At 40.7% G+C, this 23192-nt stretch overlaps 1 protein-coding gene across 2 annotated transcripts in view; it reads right to left on the bottom strand.

Annotated features, from left to right (window-relative positions):
• SLC47A1 (solute carrier family 47 member 1) overlaps positions 1 to 23192 on the bottom strand; it is a 43030-nt gene that overhangs the window by 13674 nt on the left and 6164 nt on the right. For both annotated transcript variants that reach the window (XM_051992091.1, XM_051992090.1), the window contains exons 2-12: positions 19979 to 20080; positions 18465 to 18533; positions 15546 to 15694; positions 14762 to 14804; positions 11368 to 11412; positions 8808 to 8905; positions 8181 to 8278; positions 6896 to 7009; positions 6731 to 6798; positions 1162 to 1270; positions 466 to 541 (exon numbers count right to left, since the gene is read on the bottom strand). In XM_051992091.1, coding sequence (XP_051848051.1) covers positions 466 to 541; positions 1162 to 1270; positions 6731 to 6798; positions 6896 to 7009; positions 8181 to 8278; positions 8808 to 8905; positions 11368 to 11412; positions 14762 to 14804; positions 15546 to 15694; positions 18465 to 18533; positions 19979 to 20080 — 971 coding nt within the window. The remainder of the gene's footprint in view (positions 1 to 465; positions 542 to 1161; positions 1271 to 6730; positions 6799 to 6895; positions 7010 to 8180; positions 8279 to 8807; positions 8906 to 11367; positions 11413 to 14761; positions 14805 to 15545; positions 15695 to 18464; positions 18534 to 19978; positions 20081 to 23192) is intronic.

Genomic DNA, 23192 nt, shown 5'->3' with positions numbered 1-23192 from the left:
CTGCCCCCACAATTATTATTTTTAAATTTAATTTATTTTTATTAAAGCATTTTATTTTCAAAACATCTATGTGGATCATTTTCAACATTCACCCTTGCAAAAGCTTGTGTTTCAAATGTTTTCCCTTCCTTTCCCCACCTCCTCCCCTAGATGGCAGGTAACCTGTGCAGCAGAATTATTTTTAAAGAACTGAATAAGTTGGTCATTTCAGAGTGGGCAGGGGCTAGGGAAGGAGGAGGTTTTCACCTCAGTCCCTTCTAACAGCAGCAATGTCTACTATCCCTTCTCAGAATTATATATATATATATATGTGCATAAAATATAGCAAATTGCAAAGGGAACAGATTAGATTGAAATATAGTTATCAAAGTTGTTTTTTTTTTTAAACTAAGTTCATGGAATCCCCCTGAAATCTCAACCTGGACTCTGGTCAACAACCCTGTTATTGGGAGTCAAAACACTCACCTGTCACTGGTGAAAATGTATCCAACGACGTCTTTGCAGCTTGCAAGTACAATGCACAAAGTGATGGCAAACATTTCTATGGGGGAAAAGGAGGCAAAATAATCCACCTGATGTCTAAAAACAGCTGTTGTCGTTGTTGGAGCTTTGTTATCAAAAAGGACCATGATGATGGTTGATGCCGTGACCTGCAGATGAATTGGATTTGGGGGAGGGGAGGGCTGGGCGGAATCACCAGTCTCACTTTCCCCGCTGGAGCCATCTGGATCCAGTGGCAAGATACAAAACAGAAAGACCAGAGATGACCCTGCATGCAATGGGACTTTTTTTTAAATTTAATTTTTAAACTTTAATTTAAATTTAACTTAACTTTAATTTTAAACTAAGGTTTTTAAGATCTCAGTTTAATTGAGGAAATGCCCGATGATTAAGGCTAGGTAAGGAATGAAGCAAAAATGGCCTCTTTTACTGTTTTAAAAAAAAACAATTTGGGAAGGGAAGACTCAACATTTCTGGCCAAAACAGGAACAATTGCTATTTATAGTCACTCTGGGCCAATCAGGACTCAGACAATTGGCCTGGGACCTACTTTTGCAAGCGTTCATCAACTGCATTTCTCTCCAGTAATTCCAACAAAAATCCAGAAGGGACAAGGATAGGAGAGAGCTGGGTTATTCTACAGAATGCAGCACCCAGTACCTGTGGTCAGCAGAGAAATGGCCGAGGATATCTTGGCCTGTTCAATGTCCCCAGCCCCCAGGGAGTTTCCAACATGAACACTGGCGGCCACGCTGAATCCTGTGGGGATCTGAAACACAGAAATCCCCCATCCACCAAAAAAATTAATAAAGAGAGACAAGGGACACAGCCTCTGACTTCCAGCAGGGTTCCAGTTGGAGTTAAAAGTCAGAACCCTGAATTTCCCAAATTTGAAAGGATAAACTTAAATGTCAGCCCTTGGGCTGGGCTGCTGGGATGTACAGTCTGATCACCAGTGAAGCTGAAAAAAATGGGAACTAGTCATTGCTGGAGGGGTTGTAGAAATAGGAAGCAATGAATCTCATTTCATCCCCAACGCCCCCCTCCCTCTAGTGTGACCTTAGAAAGGGAGAGACAGGAAATCCTGAGTCTGAGCCTCCAACACATTCTGCCTTTGAGACCCTGAGCAAGTCGATGAACATTTTCAGTGAACAGACTTCAGTTTTCTCATCTGTAAATGAGGAAGTTGGACTTGATGGTTTCCAAGGTCCCTTTTAGCTTTAAAGTTTTCACCTGTGTGACACTGGTCACGATACATAATCTGGCTTCCTTAGGCTGAGCCCAGAATCCGAAGGGTTTTATAAATCGGACGGAGGAATTTAAACTTAATTCTAGCAGCAATACAAGTCATCAAAGCAGGAGAATGGCAAGGTCACTCTGGAGTAACATCTTGGAGATATAGAAAACATTATGTTTTGGAACTAGCCAAGGTCCATTGATGATCGTCAAATCTTTGGCTTATGACCACATTCATATCCTTATTCATTCTCCCTGCTCTAGCAATGTTGGCTCACAAAACTGTTGAACCTGAGACGGAATTTGTGTGTTTATGTTGACACTCTTATTTTCAAGACATTTAATAAATTTTTGTTCAACTGAATTTCTTATCATCAAGATTATTTTATTATGATGAGCATGATGCTCTCAGAAAAACCTGGAAAGACTTACATGAACTGATGCAAAGGGAAATGAGCAGCACCAGGAGAGCATTGTACACAGTAACGAAGATCAACTGTGAATGACTTAGCAATTTCTGAGCAATCCATTATCCAAGACAATTCAAAGGACTTGCAATGAAAAATGCTCTCTACTCCCAAAGAAGTGATAGAATCTCAGTACAGATTGAAGCATACCTTTTTTTGAAATTTCCTTCTTATTCTCATTTTCTTGTTCTGCATTTTTTTTTCAAAATGACTAATACAGAAATGTTTTCCTTGACTGCACATGTATAATCTATATTGCTTGCCTTCTCAAGAAGGAGGGAGGAAAGGAGAGAATTTGGAACTCATAATTTTTGAGAACAAATATCAAAAGTTTTTTCATAAAATTTTTTTAAATGTTAATTTTAATTTATTCTCGATTTCCAAGAATGTCATGTGAAGTAGGTATTTTAACTTCTTATTTTCCTGTGATCATTTCTTTTTTCATTTTTCTTTTTTCAGTAGATAACATTTCTAAAATTTTGTTAAATAGTCACGCTGGGAAGGAAGAACACAGTTTTACTTCTGCTCTTATAGGAAAGCTGCTAATTTTATTTCACTATAAATAAAGCTGATTTTTGGTTCCCCAAATAAATACTTCCTCTATCATATTAAGAAGCACTTTTTAAAAAGTATTAGTAAAGAGCAAGAAATAAAGGATATGGAGAAAGACGGGAAGATGTGATAAATGAATATAATAGAATATTATTGTATTTTATGAAATGATAATTATGAAGAATTCAGAGAAGCAGGGAGAGACATATGAATTAATGCAAAGAGGAAAACAATATGCACAACAATTCCAGCAATATAAATGGATAGAACACACATAAACATACACACACATACACAAAATTAAACAGCACTGTGTCTCTGAAGAAGAGATAAGAAAAATGTATTTCCTCTTCTTTGCTAAGAGGGAGAGTATGATGTGCATTGCAAAATCTACTCCTGTCAGATTTGGTTGCTGTGTTAGGTTTTTTTATATTTTATTTCCCCCCCAGTTACACATTTAAAAAATTTAACTTTTTTTTCATATTTTGAGTTCCAAATTTTCTTCCTTCCTTCCCCCTATTGAGAAGGCAAGCGATTTGACGTGGATTACACATGTGTAGTCATGCAGGACACATTTCTAAGTAAATACTGTGAAAGTAAACACAGACAAACACAAACAGAAACTAAAGAAAAAACCTCTTGGATCTGTATTCAGGCTTTACTACTACTTCTCTGGAGGTGGACAGCATCTTTCACTCTAAGTTCTTCAGAATTCTCTTGGATCACTGTGTTGCTGAGAATAGCCAAGCTATTGTGTTCATTTTGCTGAATGATTTGTGCTTTCTTTCTTTCTTTCTTTCTAAACGATGGTTCCCTGGGTGTGGGAGGATGGATAGGGAGACAGATATATATTCAGAAATAAAGATGATATAAAAATAAAAGATGGGTCACTAGGTGGCGCCATAGTGGATAGAATGCAGGGTCTGGAGTCAGGAAGACTCATCATCTTCCCAAGTTCAAATGTGATCTCAGACTCTTAGTGATTCTGGGCAAGTGACTTAATTAACCTTGTTTGCCTCAGTTTCCTCATCTGTAAAATGGGCTGGAGAAGGCAGTGGCGAACCATTCCAATATTTTTGCCAAGAAAACCCCACTGGGGTCACAAAGAGTCAGGTTGGATTGAAATGACTAAACAACAATCAATAAAAAATATTGATAAAATTATTATTATTATTTAAAACCTAACTTATGGATTGATGGTAAGGTAGCAGAAAGGGCTTGCTATGTTGTGACAGTTATCCAAGTGTGGGAATGCTGAAAGATAAGACTAGATGGTTGGGTTATAGGTCAGCTGATCAAACACCATGATGTTTGTCATCTGGGCTATGGAAGGGAGCTATTCACACTGATGAGATCACAAGTCCTTGAAGAATGGAAAAATAAAATCATATACTCTGAAAAATAAATAAATGAAAATTTAAAATAAAATATAGTATAAAATAAATTTAAATAAATAAAATTTTAAAATAGAATAAATTATGTAATACAAAAATAAAATAAATGTAAAATAAATAAAAATTTTAAATTTAAAAAATTTTTAAAAATAAATTATGTAGTAAAAAATAAAATAAATTAAAAATAAACAAATTTAAATAAATAAAAATTTAAAATAAATCAGTGTAAAATAAATTTAAGTAAAACTTAAAAACAGAATAAATTATGTAGTATAAAAATAAAATAAATGTAAAATAAATAAAAATTTAAAATTTAAAAAATAAAAAAATAAATTATGTGGTATAAAAATAAAATAAATGTAAAATAAACAAATTTAAATAAGTAAATAAAATGTTAAAATAAAATAAAGTATATAGTATAAAATTAAAATTAATAAAATTTAAAAATAAAATAAATTTATGAAGTATAAAAATAAAATAAATTCAAAGTGTCAAAATAAATTACAGTATAAAATAAATTTAAATAAATAAAATTTAAAATAAGATATATTGCACAGAGTAAAAATAAAATAAATTAAGATAAATTTCAATAAATGAATACAATTTTAAAATAAAATAAATTATATGCTCTAAAATATGCCTAAAGAGTGGAAGAAAACAAAAAAATAGTCTGAATAGAAGGTTTTGATGCTGGATTAATGGGCTCACAAGTCTAGCTGTGTAAGTATAAGTTTAAACTTACTATATTAAACTGGCCTATGCCTCCCCACAAGCCACTCAAGCTATCTTGATAGCTACTCTGGTCTCTATATGGTTGGTATTATTATCTCCATTCTACAGAGGGAGAAACTGAGGCTAGGAGAAATTAAGTGACTTTCTTAAAGTGACAAAGAAAGTGCCTAAGGTAAGATTTAAATTCAGACTTCTCCTGATTCCAGTTCCAGCCCTCCCCAATACAGGACTGCATCATGAGTAGAAAGCATTTGTACCTGGCATTCCAAAGTACCTGCTTAACCAGTTCTGACTTTCCATTGATTTATTGTTACTAATGTAGTTATAGGCAATAAAATTATAGAAAATAGCTTGTTCTCTAAAATGTATAAGTGTGTTCCTTAAAATTAATAATAATGAGAATAATTAGCAGTGGTGATAATAGTTGGCATTTCTATTAAGATTTGTAAAAAGATGTATATAAACTACCTCAGTTTATCTTCTAAATATTTCCACGAGTTAGGTGTTATTGATATCCTTATTTGAGAAATGGGGAAACTGAGGCTGAGAGGTAAGTGATTTGCCCATGATTAGTATTTGAGGTAGTCTCTAGTCTAGCACCAGTGCTGTCAAAGTTAGAGAAACTGGACCACTAAACTCTAAAAAGCATCCCTTTGGCACATATTAATTTAGAAAACAAAATATTGATATTATTGAGGTTCCACTGTGCTTTTAATTTATTTTGTTAAATATTTCTCAATTACATTTTAATCTGGTTGGGGTCCTTCCTGTCTGATACTTCTTTTCTTTACCACTTAACTGCCTGAAAGTCATCAGTGCAACAAATTCCTTTTCCTCTTTTTTATTGTTATTGAGTCACATCTGATTTTTTTTATAATTCTTTTTGGGGTTTTCTTGGCAAAGATTCTAGAGTAGTTTGCCATTTCCCTCTTCAACTCATTTGACAGATGAGAAAACTGAGGCAAATAAGGTTAAGTGACTTGTCCAGGGTAGCAGAGCCAGTCAGAGTCTGAGGCAGAATTTGAACTCAGGAAGAGGAGTCCTCCAGACTCTAAGTCCAGTATTCTATGCAATATAGCACCTCCTAGATAACCAGGAGAAATATAACTGGACTCAAAACCTGGCTCTGCTACTTACTATATATGTTTCCTTGAGCATGTGACTTCATGTCTCCCTTCTTCAGTTTCCTCATCTATAAAATGGGAGTTGGTTCAGATAACCTTGGCATTTCCTTCCAATTCAAATTTCCTTTTTTTTTTTTTAAATTAGTTTAAAGTTGTCCCTTTTCATTTTGAGACTAACAAATTTGATTTTCTTTTTTCCTTTTTCTAATCAAATTAACTAAAGATTTATTTGTTTTGTTGGTTTTTTCATAAAACCAATTCTTAGTTTTATTTATTAATTCAATAGCTTTCTTACTTTCAATTTTATTAATCTCCCCTTTTATTTTCCTTCCAATTCTAAATCTATGACCCTAAGCCTCTTAATCTCTCTGGACCTCGGCTTTTATAAAGAGAGGGGGTTGAGCTAGATGTTCTCTGAGATCATTTCCAGTTCTAAATCTATGCTGCTGTGATTTGTGACTTTTTTCTAAAATGATGTCAAAAAGACATGGAAAGTTTCTGCGTGATATTTCCTTTTGTGTTATGATTATATCATTTGGAAATTATGTGTGTGTGTGTGTGTGTGTGTGTGTGTGTGTGTAAAAAATAAGCTAGTATATCAGGAGAGCTCCCATACCACCAATCCCAGCCCATTAATTCACAGAAACATTTCATCCATTTTTTCCATTTCCAGTTACTGGGAAGAAAAGTTTGCAGTGATACTGCATATCCTTAACCCCCTTACCATGTACACTATTGTAGCCAGCTCATAGACAACAGACTGGGCTCCCAGCTCCACCATGCTGATGGTACCTGAGGAAAAGATTCCATTTACTCCCTGGTGTAAGTGACAGTTACCCCCTTCCCACTCCACGTGTCCTCCTCCAGCATCACCTGTCCCTGCACTGACCACTGAGGAAGCTCCCGATCTCATATGCCCACCATTCAATGCAGAGCATGAGCATGCTGGGAATGGCCAGATGAAGGAAGGAGTCCCAGTCATGCAGGCACTCGAGGGACCACCCTGTAAAGGGAAGGGAAAGAAATTCCTTTCAGTGAAAAGAACAGTTTCACCCAATCCATAACTTCTATTCTCAATGCTGCAATGATTTTGTTTATGCAGAAGCTTTTTCAACTTCATGAATATGCAAAAAAATTTTCTCATGTAGAAATTTTATTTATTGAAAAGGACGGGAAAAGGATGGCTGCAGTTCATTGTTCTCAGCTGCTAGTTTACTTATGACTGTTTTTAGGAGTTTAAAATTTATTTCTGGGGAATCCTATATCAAAGAACTGTTTATAGAGACTCTGGGACAATGGTATATTGACCATTTTTGTCCTATTTGATAAGAAATATAGATTTTTGGGGTCTTCCACTCCTAAGTTAGAAGTGAGTTTCTATATATGAGGAAACCCTGATTTAAATTAAAAAAGATGGAGAATTAAAAGCCTGAAGCTAATGGAGTTGAGATGCTGACAGAACCAAAAAGTGAACAGGAAGTAGTAGTCCTTACTTTGAGATGAGTCTAGTTAAATTTGGCTGACTAAGGACTGATGGGCACTACTATTGCTGCAGTGAGCTGATCTGATTGGAGGAAAATATTGCGCTGGGAGCTGATTGGGGAAAGCAGACTCCTCTCCTGTTTGAAGATCACTGGCCCTCATTGTAGAATGAAAGAAGAGAAATCCTTTCTAGACTCATTTATATTGCCTTTTGCAAGCCTTTAAAATAGAGAGAAAACCTCAAGAACTGGGTTTCAGACCTCAGAAGTTCTACAGATCCCAGGCTTTAATAAGACTGCTGTGTTTAAAAAAAGCTAATACTGCTTAAGCACCCTGAGAATCGAAGAGTGGTCTGTTGAACACATAATGCACAGTGCTGACTATTTCCTATAGTGACCACGGGCATCAAGGCCCATATTATAAAGCTAGTTTTCCTATGTCTAACTGCCAGGTTTTCCCTGATGGACAGTTTGAGAAGTGCTGGAACTGGTTCTCTACTAATTTTGTCCTATATGATGTGACCTTTAGGATTCAGGTGAGGATCATTTTGAGTTTATTATGTTACAATACAATAAGATATTGGCCTGAACCTGATTTGATCAAAAATTTCCTCCTGGAATCACGTTGCTATAGTCAGTCAATCAACATTTACTAAGCACCTAGTACGTGTTGGGGGCTGTAGCATTCATTACCTTCCCAGGTGTCACGGTACAACTTTTTCCAGACGATGTACAGAAAGAGGAAGAGGGTCAGGGTGAATTGGGAAATGGTATTCGCCAGTGCAGATCCCCTAGCAAGAAAGAACAAGACAGAGGAATGGACTATCTGCCCTTCTGCTTTCCAAGCCCTGGGTTATGTATTTGTATGAATTTGTATGGATTTGGTATGGATTTGGTATGCTGGCAGGATGAAGGAAAATTTAGATTACAAGACCTTAGGGTTCAGAATCACAGAATTCTTAGAGTTGGGTCATCTGGTCCAACCCATTCATTCTACAGAGGAGGAAAGGAAAGTCCAGCAAAGCAAATTGATTAATCCAAGGTCACACAGACAGGGGTTCAATCTAAGTCCCCCAACCCCAAACCCATTACTCTTTCTGCTATACCATGTGGTCCATCCTTCCCAAAGGCTACTTCCACAGACTTATTTTCCTGGGGAAGCAGGAACAACCTTCCACCCCTTGAAATGTTCTTTCCAATTGGGGAAAAACTCCTCTGATACAAGGCGGTAAATAGGTGGGTTACATGTTACCAACACAAAGGCCTTGGGTCCAGCCTCCCAGCCTCCTTTTCCCTGCTCAAAGACTGAATCGGACTCACATCACACCCAGGCTCAGTCGATGGAGAAACACGTAGTTAATGATGGCATTGAGGATGTTGGCCACTATTCCCGTGATAATCTGGGGCAGTATTATTCCCTGAAACAGGGAGAAAACCACTCACTCTTTTCAGAAGTACTGCCTCTGGGTCAAACACATGTCAACAGCACAATTATTTTCAACTTTTAAAAGAACAAGAAAGTTCCAATCCCCTTACCTGATTCTTATCTATATCAGGCTTTCGAGGGGCACATTTAGGACTGGAAAGGGCCTGAGAGGGCTTTTACAGATGGAGAAACTGAGCAAGGGAGAGAAATGACATGACATGCCCAGAGCCACCTAGGGAGTGAGTGGAAGAACTAGGATTTGAATCCCGGACCTTGTGAACCGAGATAGCCAACAGGATGGTTGACTCTTGAAGGGAGTGAAAGAATTTGAAGCTGAAAATAAAGATAAAAATTATTTTAAATCTTCCAATTCTCATGTTGGTTGGTGCATTGGAAAGGACCAGGACTAGGAAGTCAAGAGATCTCTATTCTAATCCCAGTCTGGTCCCTAATCCAAGGTGTACTTTAGGCAGGTCATGTGAAATAGCTTCTCTGAACCTCAGTTTCCTCCTCTATCGATGGGCACAATGGCCTCCCTCTCCAGTTCTAAGGTTTCAGAGTTCTAGCCCCTAACTAGAGAGATCTATGATCATAAGACCATGTAGATACTTCTCCCACTGGGGGGAAGCTTCAATCTTCCTTCTCCTGCGAGGAACTGTATCCCACTATTTGTAAAATTTCCCCTCAAAATTCTTTTCCACATCTGTAAACTGAGGTTCACGGACCTCTCAGGAGTATAGTGAGAACCAAACACAGGCAGAGCGTCTTTAAAATTGGTCAGCTGGGTGGTGCAGCGGACAGAACACCGGCCCCGGAGTAAGGAGGACCTGAGTTCAAAACCAGCTGCAGACACTCTGACATTGAGTAGCTGTGTGACCATGGGCAAGTCACTTAACCCAACTGCCTCGCCCACACCCCTCCAGAGAAACTGAACATTTGTTACTATTATAACTCATTCTTCTTGTATGCTGGATTCAGATCCAACACTCTCCACTTAAGTTGGTAAGTATTGTGCTCATTCATGATATAACTGCTTTGTGTAGAGGAATAAAAGTATCAAGACATAAGCTTATATATACATATATATATAATTATCAAATTATAAAAAATAAAAAATATACATATATTTATTGTTATTTTTATTTTCATTTCCATTATATAAATATAAACATATATAGAGATTTACAGCTATTTTTATTTTCATTTCCATTACATAAATATATACATATATATTTATATTACTGCTATTTTTATTTTCATTTCCATTACCTCTGCTAGCAGGGAGGTAGAAATCTAGAAAGAATCTAGAATTTCCTCTGAAAATAGAGGCAACAAAGAGTGAATCCCACCAAAGTGACTCCAAATACGGCGTGGGATGCCAAGTGTCACCATTTCTAATTATGCAGCTGTGAGACCCCAATCTGGGGATTTGGGGGCTCAGCTCCCTAATTATGCTACATCAATATGTACGTATACACACGTATGTGTACACGTGTGTGTCTACCTACAAAAAATAGTAATTATTACTGAGCACAAGAGAGTATGTGGTAGGAATAGAGAGAATCAGGGAGGTAGAGTCTTTGCCTGAGAGTCACAAAGCCTGTATTCAAACTTGCCTTGCTCACACACAAGGAATGTGACCCTGAACAAAATACTTGTCTACGCTGGTTCCTGTTGCCTCATCTGTAAAATGGGGCCAGATACCTCACACTAGACCATGTGGTGCTGTGGAAAGAACGATGAATTTGAAGTCATAGGACCCGAGTTCTAATTCTGATTTCTGTTACTTCCTGTATAACTTTAGGCAATATTTTTCACCTCTCTGGGTCTCAGTTTCCTGATCTGTAAAACGAACAAGTCGAACTAGATAACCCATAAAATTGCCTCTGGTGCTAAATCTCATGGCCTTGTGAATAAGGGAATGTTCAGGAGCCAGATGTCCATTTTTTGTTGACATGACTTCCAAACATCAGCCCCTGTGTAAAGGGGAGGAGGGCAGAGAGAAGAGCCCTGGATTTAGTATTACAGGACTTGAGCTCTACTATTTACTGACTCTGGGATCCTGGATAAATCACTTACCTATAACTCAGTAAAAAGGGCCTGGAGTTAGTGGTCTCTGCGTTACCTTCCAGCTCTGGGTCTATGATCCAATGAGACCTAGACTCCGCCCTTCACTAATGAAATATTGGGCAAATCAATGACCATTTCTGGGCCTCTTCTCTAAAATAAAGTGACTGACGAGATGATTTTTGAGATCAATTCTCAATCAGCCTGGGATCCTATGAACCTAGACGAAGAAATGCGTTTTTAGTGCTTCCTAAGCCACTAGGAATTTTCCCTGGATTCCCTGAATTCAGAACATGTTGATGATCCCCGTGTGAGAACTAACACTTAAAGGAAAGAGAAGGAAACGGCCCCACTCTGCCCCAGAGGAAGGAAATGAGTGATCATTACCTGGTTCTGCAAATATTTAACCTGCAATATGTAAAGGAAGGCTGCCTGTAAGAAAACAAAGCGAAGGAAATGTTAATATTTCATTTCTTGCCAAGCCCGGTGACTTCAGTCTCAGCTAAATCCCGACCACGTGGCTACGTGGCTAAGCGGAATTGTGTCTCTCTGATTCCACAGATGATATTTTTATGTATTATTATATAAATTAGTTTGTGGGCATTATTGATATGGTTTACCGGATCTTTACAAATTATTTGGTAAAATATTTAATATTACTCCTGTGGAGAATATGGAAAGACATGGATTAGATATTGATAAAACTGGATGGAATTGGAACTAGTTGAGCGACTAGCCTCAGAGACCAGTTGTTAATAATCTCCAGTAGATTGCTGCAAGAATCTATGTTCAGCATATTTAACATATATAGGACTGCTTGCCATCTTGGGAGGGGGGGGTGGAGGGAGGGAGGGGAAAAAACGAAACATAAGCGATTGCAAGGGATAATGTTGTATAAAAATTATCCTGGCATGGATTCTGTCAATACAAAGTTATTATTAGATAAAATAAAATTAAAAAAAAAGAATCTATGTTCAGCCTTATATTGTTGAACAATTTTTTTTTATCAATGATTTCAATAAAAGCACAGATGGCAGACTCATCCAACTCGTAACGGCACAAAGTTGGGAGGGACAGCTAACATAAAGAATGGAAATTAGGATCCAGTGCTAAAGCATGGGGCTCAGCCTAATAAGCATAAACATAAGTTCTTAGTCTTGGGCTAAAAAATCATTTCACAAATAGAGTCTGGAGGTAAGCAAGGGTTGGGAGGATGTATTCCCTCCTCCCCCAAAAAGGATCTGGAGAGTTTCATGATGGCAGGCCCAGAGAACTAGCCGTATGCTGCACTACCTTCTGAATTAAAATAAAATTAATGTAATCTTGGGCTGCATTAAGAGGGAGTCTAGCTTTCTGATATAAGGAAGCCCGGGGGCACACTGTCCTAAGGAGACCTGGTCTACGAAGGCTGTGTCATAGGAGTGGGGGGGAAGTGGGGAGACTTTTAGTCTGGAGGACAGGGTGACGTTCTAGCTTTATCTGAAGGGCTCTGGGTTGGAAGGGGCTCAGAACCCCCTTTTTTGGCAAAACCAGGGGCAGGAGGGGAAGCGGTAGGTCAACTTTCAGCCTCCTATCCAGAAAACTTGCTGACAAAGGGAGCTGTCCCAAAGCGGACCCCCCTCACTGGGACTGCTCAAGTCACTGTCAGCCAATGAGCATTTATTAAGTACTTATGGTGTACCAGGCCATGCGCTGGATATGAGGTAGTGGGAATTGTTTTTTCTGCTATAGGCTGAACTACAGCTCAGGGTGGCTAGGTAGTGCTAAAGTACACAAAGCACTGGGTTTGCAATCAGGAAGGCTCATCTTCCCGAGTTCAAATCCAGCCCCAGACACTTACTAGCTGTGTGACTCTGGGCAGGTTATTTAGCCTTCCTTTCCTCAGTTTCCTCATTTGTAAAATGAGCTGGAGAAAGAAACAGCAAACCGCTCCAGTAACTTTCCCAAGAAAACCCCAGAGTCAGATATGACTGAAAACAACTGAACAATAACTGAATTAGTTGAACAAAATGGTCCTGGAGACCCCCTCTAACTCTCAATGACTAATTATTTTTTCCAATCGTATTTTATTTTTCTAAATACATGCAAAGAAGTTTTTGACATTCACCTCTGAAAAACTTTGTGTTTCAAATTTTCTCCCTCCCTTTCCCCCTTCCCCCTCACAAGACAGCAAAAAATCTAATATGTTAAACACGTGTGTTTTTTCTAAATATATTTCCGTATTTGTGATGCTGCACAAGAAAAATAAGACTGTTCTGTGATCTTTTCAGTCCCCTCCATTTCTCCCATCCTGTCTTTCTATAAGCATCATGTGGTTTGGCTCTCTAGACATATAGTTGGAAAGTCCAGCCTTTAGATCGTGAAGCCACAGTAATAACAACATTGTATTAATGATCAACTATGAGGACTTAGTTGTTCTCAAAAATACAATGATCCAAGACAATTGCAAAAAACTCCTGATGGAAAATGCCATCCCCATCCAGAGGAAAAAACTGGCATCTGAATGCAGAGAGAAGCAGACTATTTTCATTTTTTTGGATTTTTTTTTGTTTTTTCTTTCATGAAGTTTTTCTCTTTTGTTCTCAGTCTCCTTTCACAACATGACTAATACGGAAATATGTTTAACATGATTGTACATGTATAAGTTAAATCAGATTGCTTGCTCTCTTAGAGAAGGGGGAAAGAAGTGTGGGAGAAAAATTCGGAACTCAAAATCATACGAAGATGAATGTCACAAACTATCTTTACATGGAATTGTGGGAAAAATAAAATAATATTAAGGGTAAGAAGACATCAAGTCCAACTTCCTCATTTTACAAGTGAAAAGCCCATGGCCTAGAGAGATGAGACCTACCTCAGGGTACAAAGGCTGTAGAACTAAGGTCCAACCTCACAGGACCCTAAAGGGTGAGGATTCCAGAAAACTACTCCCTTCCCATCCTATAATAGTACACAAAATACCTGCTTCACCTTCTCCTATAACTCCTTTCCCTGGCATTGCCTCCTGATCTCTCACCTTCATCCGGTTTAGCCTTGCCCAGGGTAGTAGGGCTGGTAACTGACTGGAGCTAACTTATAATCCACTTGAGCCAGCCATTTTTAGTGTGAGCATTAACACCTTGGAAACAGGTTAAGAGTTAGAAATGGGAGACTTGATTTATTGTTTTGTTAACTGTCCAGAGGTAGGAAACCAAAGGTGAAAAATGTGAATAATGTTTTTTTTCCTACTTATTCATCTTCATTCCAGCTAAGTTTTCCATTTGTTCCTTTTTCCTCTGTTTATAAATCAACCAACACATATTTATTATGCATCCATTACCTAGCGATCTCTGGGGATGCAAGTACAAAGAATAAAGCACGTCCCGGAGGCAACAAGCTCGGGTTCTAATAGTGGGGGTTGGGGGATAAATAAGCATCTACTGTATAGATATCAAGCAATAAATACAAAATAGCTAAATACAAGGTCATTTAGGAAGAAAAGGTACCAGCCAAAGTCTCTCCCTCTTTTTATTGATCACCACAACTGCCGGAAGTTAGTATACTCTTCCTGATAGGGGAGCTTAAAGGATTTCCAAGGGAAATTTGGCCATTCTCTGGATTTAGAGCCCCAGTTAAGGTTTGCCTCCTGTGGGAAAGCGCCTTGTCGGGTAAACGTCTCCCTGTCTGGATGAACTTTGTCTCTAGGGAGCCAGCAGGGCTGACTGGCTCCCTTGGGTATGGAGCTTTTATCTCTATACCCAGGCACCCCAGAAAATGAACCCTCTGACCCTTGGGCACTTACAGGAAGAGCAGGGATGAAAATCATGACGTAGGTCTGGGTAAGCCTAGGAGAGAACAAAGGAAAAGCGTTGTAGGTGCACCGGCTTCAAGAAGGGGGAGAAGGGGATGGACTCGTGGGCAACGGCCTGGCCGGGCTCTCAGGCCTGCCTGGGCACAAGCACTCCAATGTGACCAGCTGCCCAGGCAAGGGGAGGTTTATTCTAATCCCGCATTCCAAAGTCAGCTTGTCACCTCAAAGTCCAAATTATTTCCTCTTTTGAGAAAAAACCAGTCCAGGAGTTTCCAGGACAAAGGGCTTTCTTAAATCCTCAGCACCTCGGGCTCCGACCCCCCGGGCCTCCGAGACTCCATGCCAAAAGGCTTTGGGGACTGGATTCCAACCTCTTTGCTCCTAGAGACTAAAAACAGACTTTTCAGCCCGGGAACAGCAAACCGGGGGCCAGGACACTTCCAACAGACACTGAAATATCTGGAGAAATGAAAGGTTCAGACTTTCAGTCTGAAAAAGGAGAGCTTTTTGCCATCTCCAGGGGAGCCCTTTGATTTAGCGACATTTCAGCTGATCCAGCCTTTGTTAATATTTGGGTCCTGGATCTCTTTAAAGGCAGTGTGAACTAATAATCAATAGAAGAAAGAGCAATAATAACAGCTATGACCATTCTTGGCTCTAGAAAAGCGTTTCACATGTGTTATTTCATTTGATCCTCACACAGCAAATCTAACGGGGAGATTCTGCCATTATGCCCATTTGACAGATGGGGAAACTGAGGCACAGCGTGGCTCACCTGGACACATCCGGGTCCTGCCTGAAGAGGAGCAGGATCTGCTCGGTGTTAATGAAGACGGCCCAGCAGGGGAAACAGCACAAGAGCAGCATGAGGATGCCTCGCTGTACAATGATCCCCACGTACTTCAGGTTGCGGCTGCCATATGTCTGAGGAACAAGGGAGGCAGAGAGAGCCACAATCTCGGTGTTAAACAAGCCTTTCCTGAGTACCTACTAGGGACCTGGTACTGTGCCGGGCCCCGGGCTTACAAAGTCAAGGAGGAAACAGCCCCTGCTTGCATTCTATTTGCAAAGATTTCCTCTTTCTCTTTGTTCAGTTGTTTGGTCACATCTGACTCTTCATGATCCCATTTGGGGTTTTCTTGGCAGATACTGGAGCATTTTGACATTTTCTTCCCCAGCTCGTTTGACAGATGAGGAATCTGAGGCACCCGGGGTGAAGGGACTTCTCCAAAGTCACCTAGCCAGACCGTGCCTGAGGCTGGGTCTCCTGATTCCAGATCATTCTTGTCTAGAAGTCAGAAAAAGGAAACCAGTGGAATCTCCCCATTACTCAGACGTCTATCGGAGATCTATGTCCCAGTCTTTGGGCAGACAAAGATAAAAATGGGACAATCTCTGCTTTGGGAAGCTGACACTCTGTGTCATGAGGGAAGGCAGCCAACAGCTGGTCCCTTTGCAGGAGCAATGGTAGGGCTGGTTCTAACTAGAAAGAACCCGTCCCCCTTCAAGGGAAATGATAAAAAAGGGAAGTCATATCTGTATTTACAGATAAATAAACATGAAAAAATATGAGGAAGGAGAACGAGAGACAGTGGCAGCGAGACTCGAACAGAAGCTTGAATAATATTAAGATTCTAATAGGGGGAAGGGAGAAGGAAGGGCATTCTAGGCATCGGGGACAGCCCGGGCAAAAGCACTGAGATGGGAGATACGGACACAGATGCTCCCAAAGAGGGGTGCGCTCTCCAGAGTCACACAGCCAGTAAGTCTGTGAGGGAGGATTTTGAACTTGGGTCTTGCTGCCTCCAAGCTCATTTTCGGCTGCCCAGTTTTTTATGTCTCTTTTACACACAAAAATAAAACAAGCAAATCTATTTATCCTTAACCCAGATCATTTTAGTTTTGCCAAACCTGAGCCAATCTAAGCTCTGGGGCAGCTTAGCCGTAGAATTCTATCCTGGCACCTGGAGATCACGTTACTTTATCTCCCTCTATCTGGCTTTCCTAATCTGGATTCTGGCCCCCAAGCCATCATCCAATCCTAAAGTGGAGGGGAAAAGACCAAATTTGGACGCAAAGATCCTAGATTCAAATCCTGGTCTTCATAGGACTTGATCAAGTCACTTGATAGCCCCTTCCCCCACCATCTGTTAACACTCCTGAGCGCCTTCCAGCTCCAAGGCGATAATCCCCGGGTCCTATGATGCTCTCCAACAAAGAAAGCCTGCAAATGAACACGCACAGGTCTTCCTATTGGCCCAACACAAAGGACTTCATTCACCTCTGAAACCTAGAAAGAAAGTTCTGGGGGGAAGCAGGACGCAGAGGAGCTCCTCAGGCCCCCGCTGGAAACAAAGGTCAGGCTGCCCTCACGGCAGCGGTCAAGACAGATTCTCCAAGCACACATCCCAGGAAGAGAGAACAAAAGCCTGTTTTCCCAAAGAAATTTTTTAGAAGAGTTCAGGCCAGAAACCAGAGAAAAGAGGAGCTGTCCCAAGACTGGCAGCCGGACATGGGCTGGACAGGAGGCTCCCTATGGGCGGCCCAGACGGCAGCAGGGATGGCCAGAGGAAGGCTGAATCAAAGTCATCTGAGCCCCTGCTTTAGCTCCTTATCTAAGAAACTGGGGAATGTCTCCAGCCCTGGCTCCAGGGTCCGAATCAGAGAAGAACTTCTCTGAGATAAAGGGGGGAGGCAATATCTCTCTAGGAGCTAGCAAAATCTAAACACAGGACAGGGACCAGAGTCAGGAGCCTCGCAGTGTATGGAGCACTGGGCCTGCAGTCCAGAAGACTCATCTTCCATGAGTTCAAACCCAACCTCAGACACTTACCAGATGGGTGACTCTAATCTGCCTTGGTTTCCTCCTCTGAAAAATGAGCTAGAACAGTACAGATTGGCCCCAGCTTGCGAACTGACAGTTTTGATGCTGTTCAGTCCTGTGAGATTCTGTGTGATTCTATTTGGGGTTTTCTGGGCAAAGAGGGTGGAGTGGTTAGTCATTTCCTTCTCCAGCTCATTTCACAGAGGAAGAAACTGAGGAAAACAGGATTAAGTGACTTGCTCAGAGTCACTCAGCTACTGTCTGAGGCAGGTTTTGAATTCAGGTCTTTCTCACCTCAAGGGCCAATCCTCTGTACATTAGAGGCTCCAATCATAGAAAGTTGTCTAAAGCACTGATTTGTGCCTATGATTCCTCAGGCAGAAGGGTTCAGAGCCAGGATTTAAACCTGGCCCCAAGGCTGGACATCCACCATATGTGATCTAGGTGATCTCCAAGGTTCTTTCTGGTTCTGACATTATACGCTTCCATCAATTCTTCAAGCCTAATTCTTGGGGTTCAAGAACCAATTCCATAATGTTGAGCCCTGCTCTAGATACTCTGACTCCCACATCTTTTCTTTCAATGTAATTGGTTCCCTTTCCCCCACCCCCTGAATCCCGCCCTTTGATTCCCATAGAAATTGTCTCAGCATCAGATTTAGACCTTGATGAGACTTCTGAGCCCAGTTCCAGCTCATTTTGCAGATAAGGAAACTGAGTCCGAAAGGGTCGGGATTTCGCCAAATGCACACAGGCTGGGTCGAAGTCACATTTAAAACCAGCTCTTCTCTCTCCCCTTTTACTCCTACTCGTTCCCCTGGAAGCAGAGAGTCGGACGGTCTGTCTGGACAGCGACCTGCCGCCTCCTTACCTGGGAGATGAGCGTGTCGCAGGCGGAAGCCAGGCCGAACCCAACCGAGATGCCAGTGACGTTTATGACCTAGATGGAGCGGCGTGGAGAGAGAGCACATTAACTGAGGAAAGAAGGATGCTTCTCTTTGGAGGGCGAATCGGACTTACACCTGTCAATCAGTGCAAGACGGACGGACTCCTCATTGGGTCCTAGAGGAAGCTTGGGGGAGCAGTGGACAGGCTATAGTCAGAAAGGCCGGAGGTCAAATCCAGCCCATCACTCCCTGCCTGGGTGACTCAGGGCAAGGGACTTCACCTCTGGCTGTCCCAGTCTCTTCCTGAGGTTAATGACGTAGCCTACCTCACAGAGTTGCGGTGAGGATAAAATGGGGTCATACATCCAGAGCACTTTGCCAACCTTTAAGTGCCAGGGAAAGGCTAGCTGTCATTGTGCTGAAATCCATGGCCAACTGGCCAGCTGAGGGCGTTCCTATTGCCCTGGTTGCTAGTGCATCCCCTCCTTTCTTTGTTTTGATTTATTACCATGAACACACTACTTTCCCCCTTGGAATGTAAACTAAAGGAGGAGAGTCTCTTTCCTTCCTGCCTTCATTTATGTTTCTTCCTTCCTTCCCTTTCTTCCTTTTTTCCCTTCCTTCCTCATCTTTCTTCCTTCCTTGTCTTTACTTTCCTTTATCTTTTTTCCTTCCTTCTTTCTTTTTTCTCCTTCCTTCCTTTTTCTTCCTGCTTTTCTTCCCTTTCCTTCCTTCCCTCCCTCTCCATTCTTCCTTTCTCCCTTTCATCCCTCCTTCCTTTTCTTTATCTTCCTTCCTTCCTTCCTTCTTTCCTCCCTTCCTCCCTCTTTATATTTTCAGCATCCCAGTCTGGTATTCAGTAGACATTGGATTAATACTTTTTCAACACACAAATGAAGGATTAAAAACCAGAGCTGTGGTACACCACAGGTTTTTAATTGTTCCCTCTGCTATGACCTATGGATGATCTGCTCCTAAGTTATCAGGCAGAATGGCAAACTGGGCCCAGGACATACTTTGGGTACCATTTCTGAACAGCCAAAGTCCCAGCTCTGAATTCAGATGTGGCAGGACCACCAGCTTGCCCAGCCCCGGTCCATTCACTCAGAAGAGTCTTGTCAAAAAGTCTGCAGCAGCGAGGGGCCCAGCACACCTATTTCCCGAATAACCCATCTCCCCGCTGGTTTGGCTCCTGACATTATCCCTGCCAGAAACGGCCTTAAAATGATGTCTGGCATCCCTTCAGTTCTGGACTCAGGGAAGATGGGGGCAGAGTATTAAAGGGAATTTTGCTGATTTCTTCTCCCTCACCCTTAGGCCCCGGTTTATCTCTAGGACAAACAGCTAACTAATTCACAAGTCAGACCAACTGGTCCGAGAGGGCAGCTCCCACTTTCCAACCGGGTAATCTTCCCAGTTTGGAGAATAGCCAGCAACTACAGGTTAACTGCCATAAGCCCAACTTTATCAAGTAGCACCCAGAGAAGGCAATACGTACAGCAATCGCCAGGATGACAGCATCCAGTTCCAGCTTTCCCAGGTGGCCACAGAAAACGGAACTTATGAAACTGATTAGAAACATCATCAGCTGAGCCAAAAACTAGAAAGTAGAAAAAACAAAAGAAAACAAAAAAACAGCGTGATTCCATGTCAGTCTGCTAGGATACCCAAAGAGTGGTAAACAATGTTCATTCCATGGTAACGGCCTTCCAGCTCTCTCCCAGTCTTTCCCTCTCCAATCTGGCCAGAAAGTGTATTATCAAGTTTTGCTGAACGAATTTTCCCCCATTTTTACTTTGTCTTAAAGGATGGCTCAGGACAGGGGGTTAGAAGGAATATACTGAGAAATGAAAACAATATAAAAACACAATTTTTTGTCGTTGTTCATTCATTCACCAATGTCAGACTCTGTGCGACCCCATGGACCGCAACACATCAGCCCCTTCTATCCTCCAGCATCTCCCAAAGTCATCCAAGCTCGTTTATTATCTCCATGACACAACTGATCTATCTCATCTTCTGCCGTCCCCTTTTCCTTTTGCCTCCAAGCTTCCCAACACCGGGATCTTTTCCCGTGTTTTCATTATGTGGCCAAAGCATTTAAAATTCATCTTAAGCGAATAAACTGAATTCGTTTTTGGTTCAAGGGATTCTCAAAAACGAGCTCCAGAATCACAATTCAAAAGCATCTTGCCGTGTCTAGTTTGCCTGATAGTCCAACTCTCACAGCCACACATTGTTGCTGGAACAACCAGAGTCTTGATTACCGATAACGTTAAAAACAAATTAATTATTATTTTCTTTTAAAGAGAATGATAATAAATACAGCACTTTGAGGTTTGCAAAGTGACTTACAAATACTATCTCTTTTAATCATTACTATCAGCCTGGGAAATAGGGAGGTGAGTGCTATAATTATCTCCAATTCAGAAAACGGATTAAGTGACTTTCTCAGCTAGTAAGGTTTCATTAAACCCAGTCTTCCCAATTACCACCTAACCCATTTCATAGAGATCTTGGGAGGATCAAAATGAGGTCACGTTCACAAACACAAAGGATTCTGACAGTAAATGTACACATGTCACCTTACTGCACAAAACTCTCTGAGGTAAGTCTTACCCTTTACTTTTATACCCATTTTATGGATGAGGAAATCAAAGCTTAGCAAAGTTAATCAATTTGTCAGCCAGAGGTGAGCTTTAAACTCAGGTCTAGACCAGAATTCTTTTCTCCATATAAATGGGGAGGACTCTGGATCTGGAGTCAGGAAGGCCAAGGGGAGCCACTTAGCTCTGGGACCTTGGGGCCTTTATCTAAGCAACAATAGTTGCTTTAGTCTCCTTATCTTTAAAAGGAGGGAGCTAGGCTAAAGACTCTTTTCTAACTTTAAAACTACAATCCCTGCACATGTTTAGCCAATAGAGGATTGCTGGCTGGCTGTGAGAGATAGGGAGAAAAATCTGAAACACAAGGTTTTGCAAGGATGAATACTGAAAACTATTTTTGCATTTTTTTGGAAAAATAAAGTTATTAAAAATCACTATAATTCCAACACTCCACCTGGAGACAGCTCAGACCTCCTGCACTGGTTTGGGAGAAAGGTCCCCAATGTGTCTCCTGGGCTTCCCTTTGGCAAGATAGGTTCATGAAAAGGGATGGGAAGATGGGAGGGAAAAGGTGAGTCACAGGTTCTTTTATCTCCCAGAAGATTACCCCAAGCACACAATTTAATGGATTGGATTTGCATTTAAAGTGACAGTACCTTACTCTTCTTTGAGCCTCAATTTCCTTCACCTGTAAATTGAGAGGATTACACTAGACCTCTTGAAATCCTGTTCTACTAGAAACAATTAGATTAAACATTAACCCCCTCCCTCCATAAATCCTTTGAGGAATTCATTCCACAGCTTTCCAACTTGCCTATTAGAGAATTAGACTCTCTAACATGTAGGTGCATTAATCACATCCTACTAACCAGTGATGAAACCAAAAATAATAATAATAAATGGTTTCTTCATTCCTTCACCTCATCAGAATGGAAACTAATTGAAGACAGGAAGTGTCTACGTTTCTTTTTGGTTTTTATTGGTTTGCAGTTGTATCTCCAGTGCTTGGTAAAAGAGATAAATAATAAATAGAGATAAATAAATTCTTATTGAGTGACTGATCTACTTTCAGACAAGTTCGAGAATGAAGGATCAACAACAACAACTCTTCTAAGTATTTTTTCCCAACATTCATCCTGATTTGTCTTTTGCCATTTGGACCCAGAGCTCCAATAATGCTCTTTGAGGCAGAGTGGAGCAAATCCTTTCCTTCTTTCATATAACATTTCAAGATGGCCATCATGTTCTTTCTTTCCCATTCCCAATTCTTTCAACTCATCCTCATGGACTTACGGCCTTTTGCTTCCCTGATTTCCCTCTCCTAGGCATTTTCCAATTTACCAAAGTCCTCCCTAAACTTTCACGCCCAGAACTGAACTTAGCCCTCCAGATTTGGTCGTACCTTCCTGAAAGTGATTTCTTTCTTTTTTGTTTATTTTTGCCTTTCACATCAAACTGCTGATTGACATTAAATGCAGTTGACTCTAGATCTTCTTAAAGACAAACTACTGTGGAACCCCAGCTTTCCCCCAATCTGTCCTTGTGAAATTGATTATTTTGAACCCCAAAGTAAGATTTGACATTTATTTCTCCTGAATGTCATCTTATTAGACTTGAACCAAGTTAAGTTTTAATAAAATAAAGGGTGATGAGTTGTGTCAAAGTTAGTCTGTGCATTTTCTTTAAAAATAAACTCCAAATTTTGTAATCCATGTCAGTGAAATACGAAATCTAAAATTTACATATTAATAAGCACAAAAGGAGATGGACCTTTCTGGATCCTCACACCCTATGTGTGAACTCTCTCTCCCTGGCTCTTAGACTAGATCATCTCATTTAATCCATCTCTTTTACAAAAGAGGACTTAGGGATCCAGATCAGAATTGGGAGTCTAGCTATTCTCACCCCACTACCACATTTCCATTCTTCTTTTGCATTGATCCTTTGCCTCACATCCCAAATCTGCCCTTTGAAACCTCTTCTCCAATTCCTTCACCATCTTTCTGTCACTTCCTTGCTCCTGGCCTCCATCCCCATCTGCCCAGGACACCCAAACAATTACAATTTACAATCCTGCCTCCCTGCATCTCCACTTTCCAATCCACC

This window comes from Antechinus flavipes, chromosome 4 (genome assembly GCF_016432865.1).
Source record: "Antechinus flavipes isolate AdamAnt ecotype Samford, QLD, Australia chromosome 4, AdamAnt_v2, whole genome shotgun sequence".
Lineage (NCBI taxonomy): Eukaryota > Metazoa > Chordata > Mammalia > Dasyuromorphia > Dasyuridae > Antechinus > Antechinus flavipes.
This window is presented reverse-complemented; position numbering and strand designations above follow the sequence as displayed.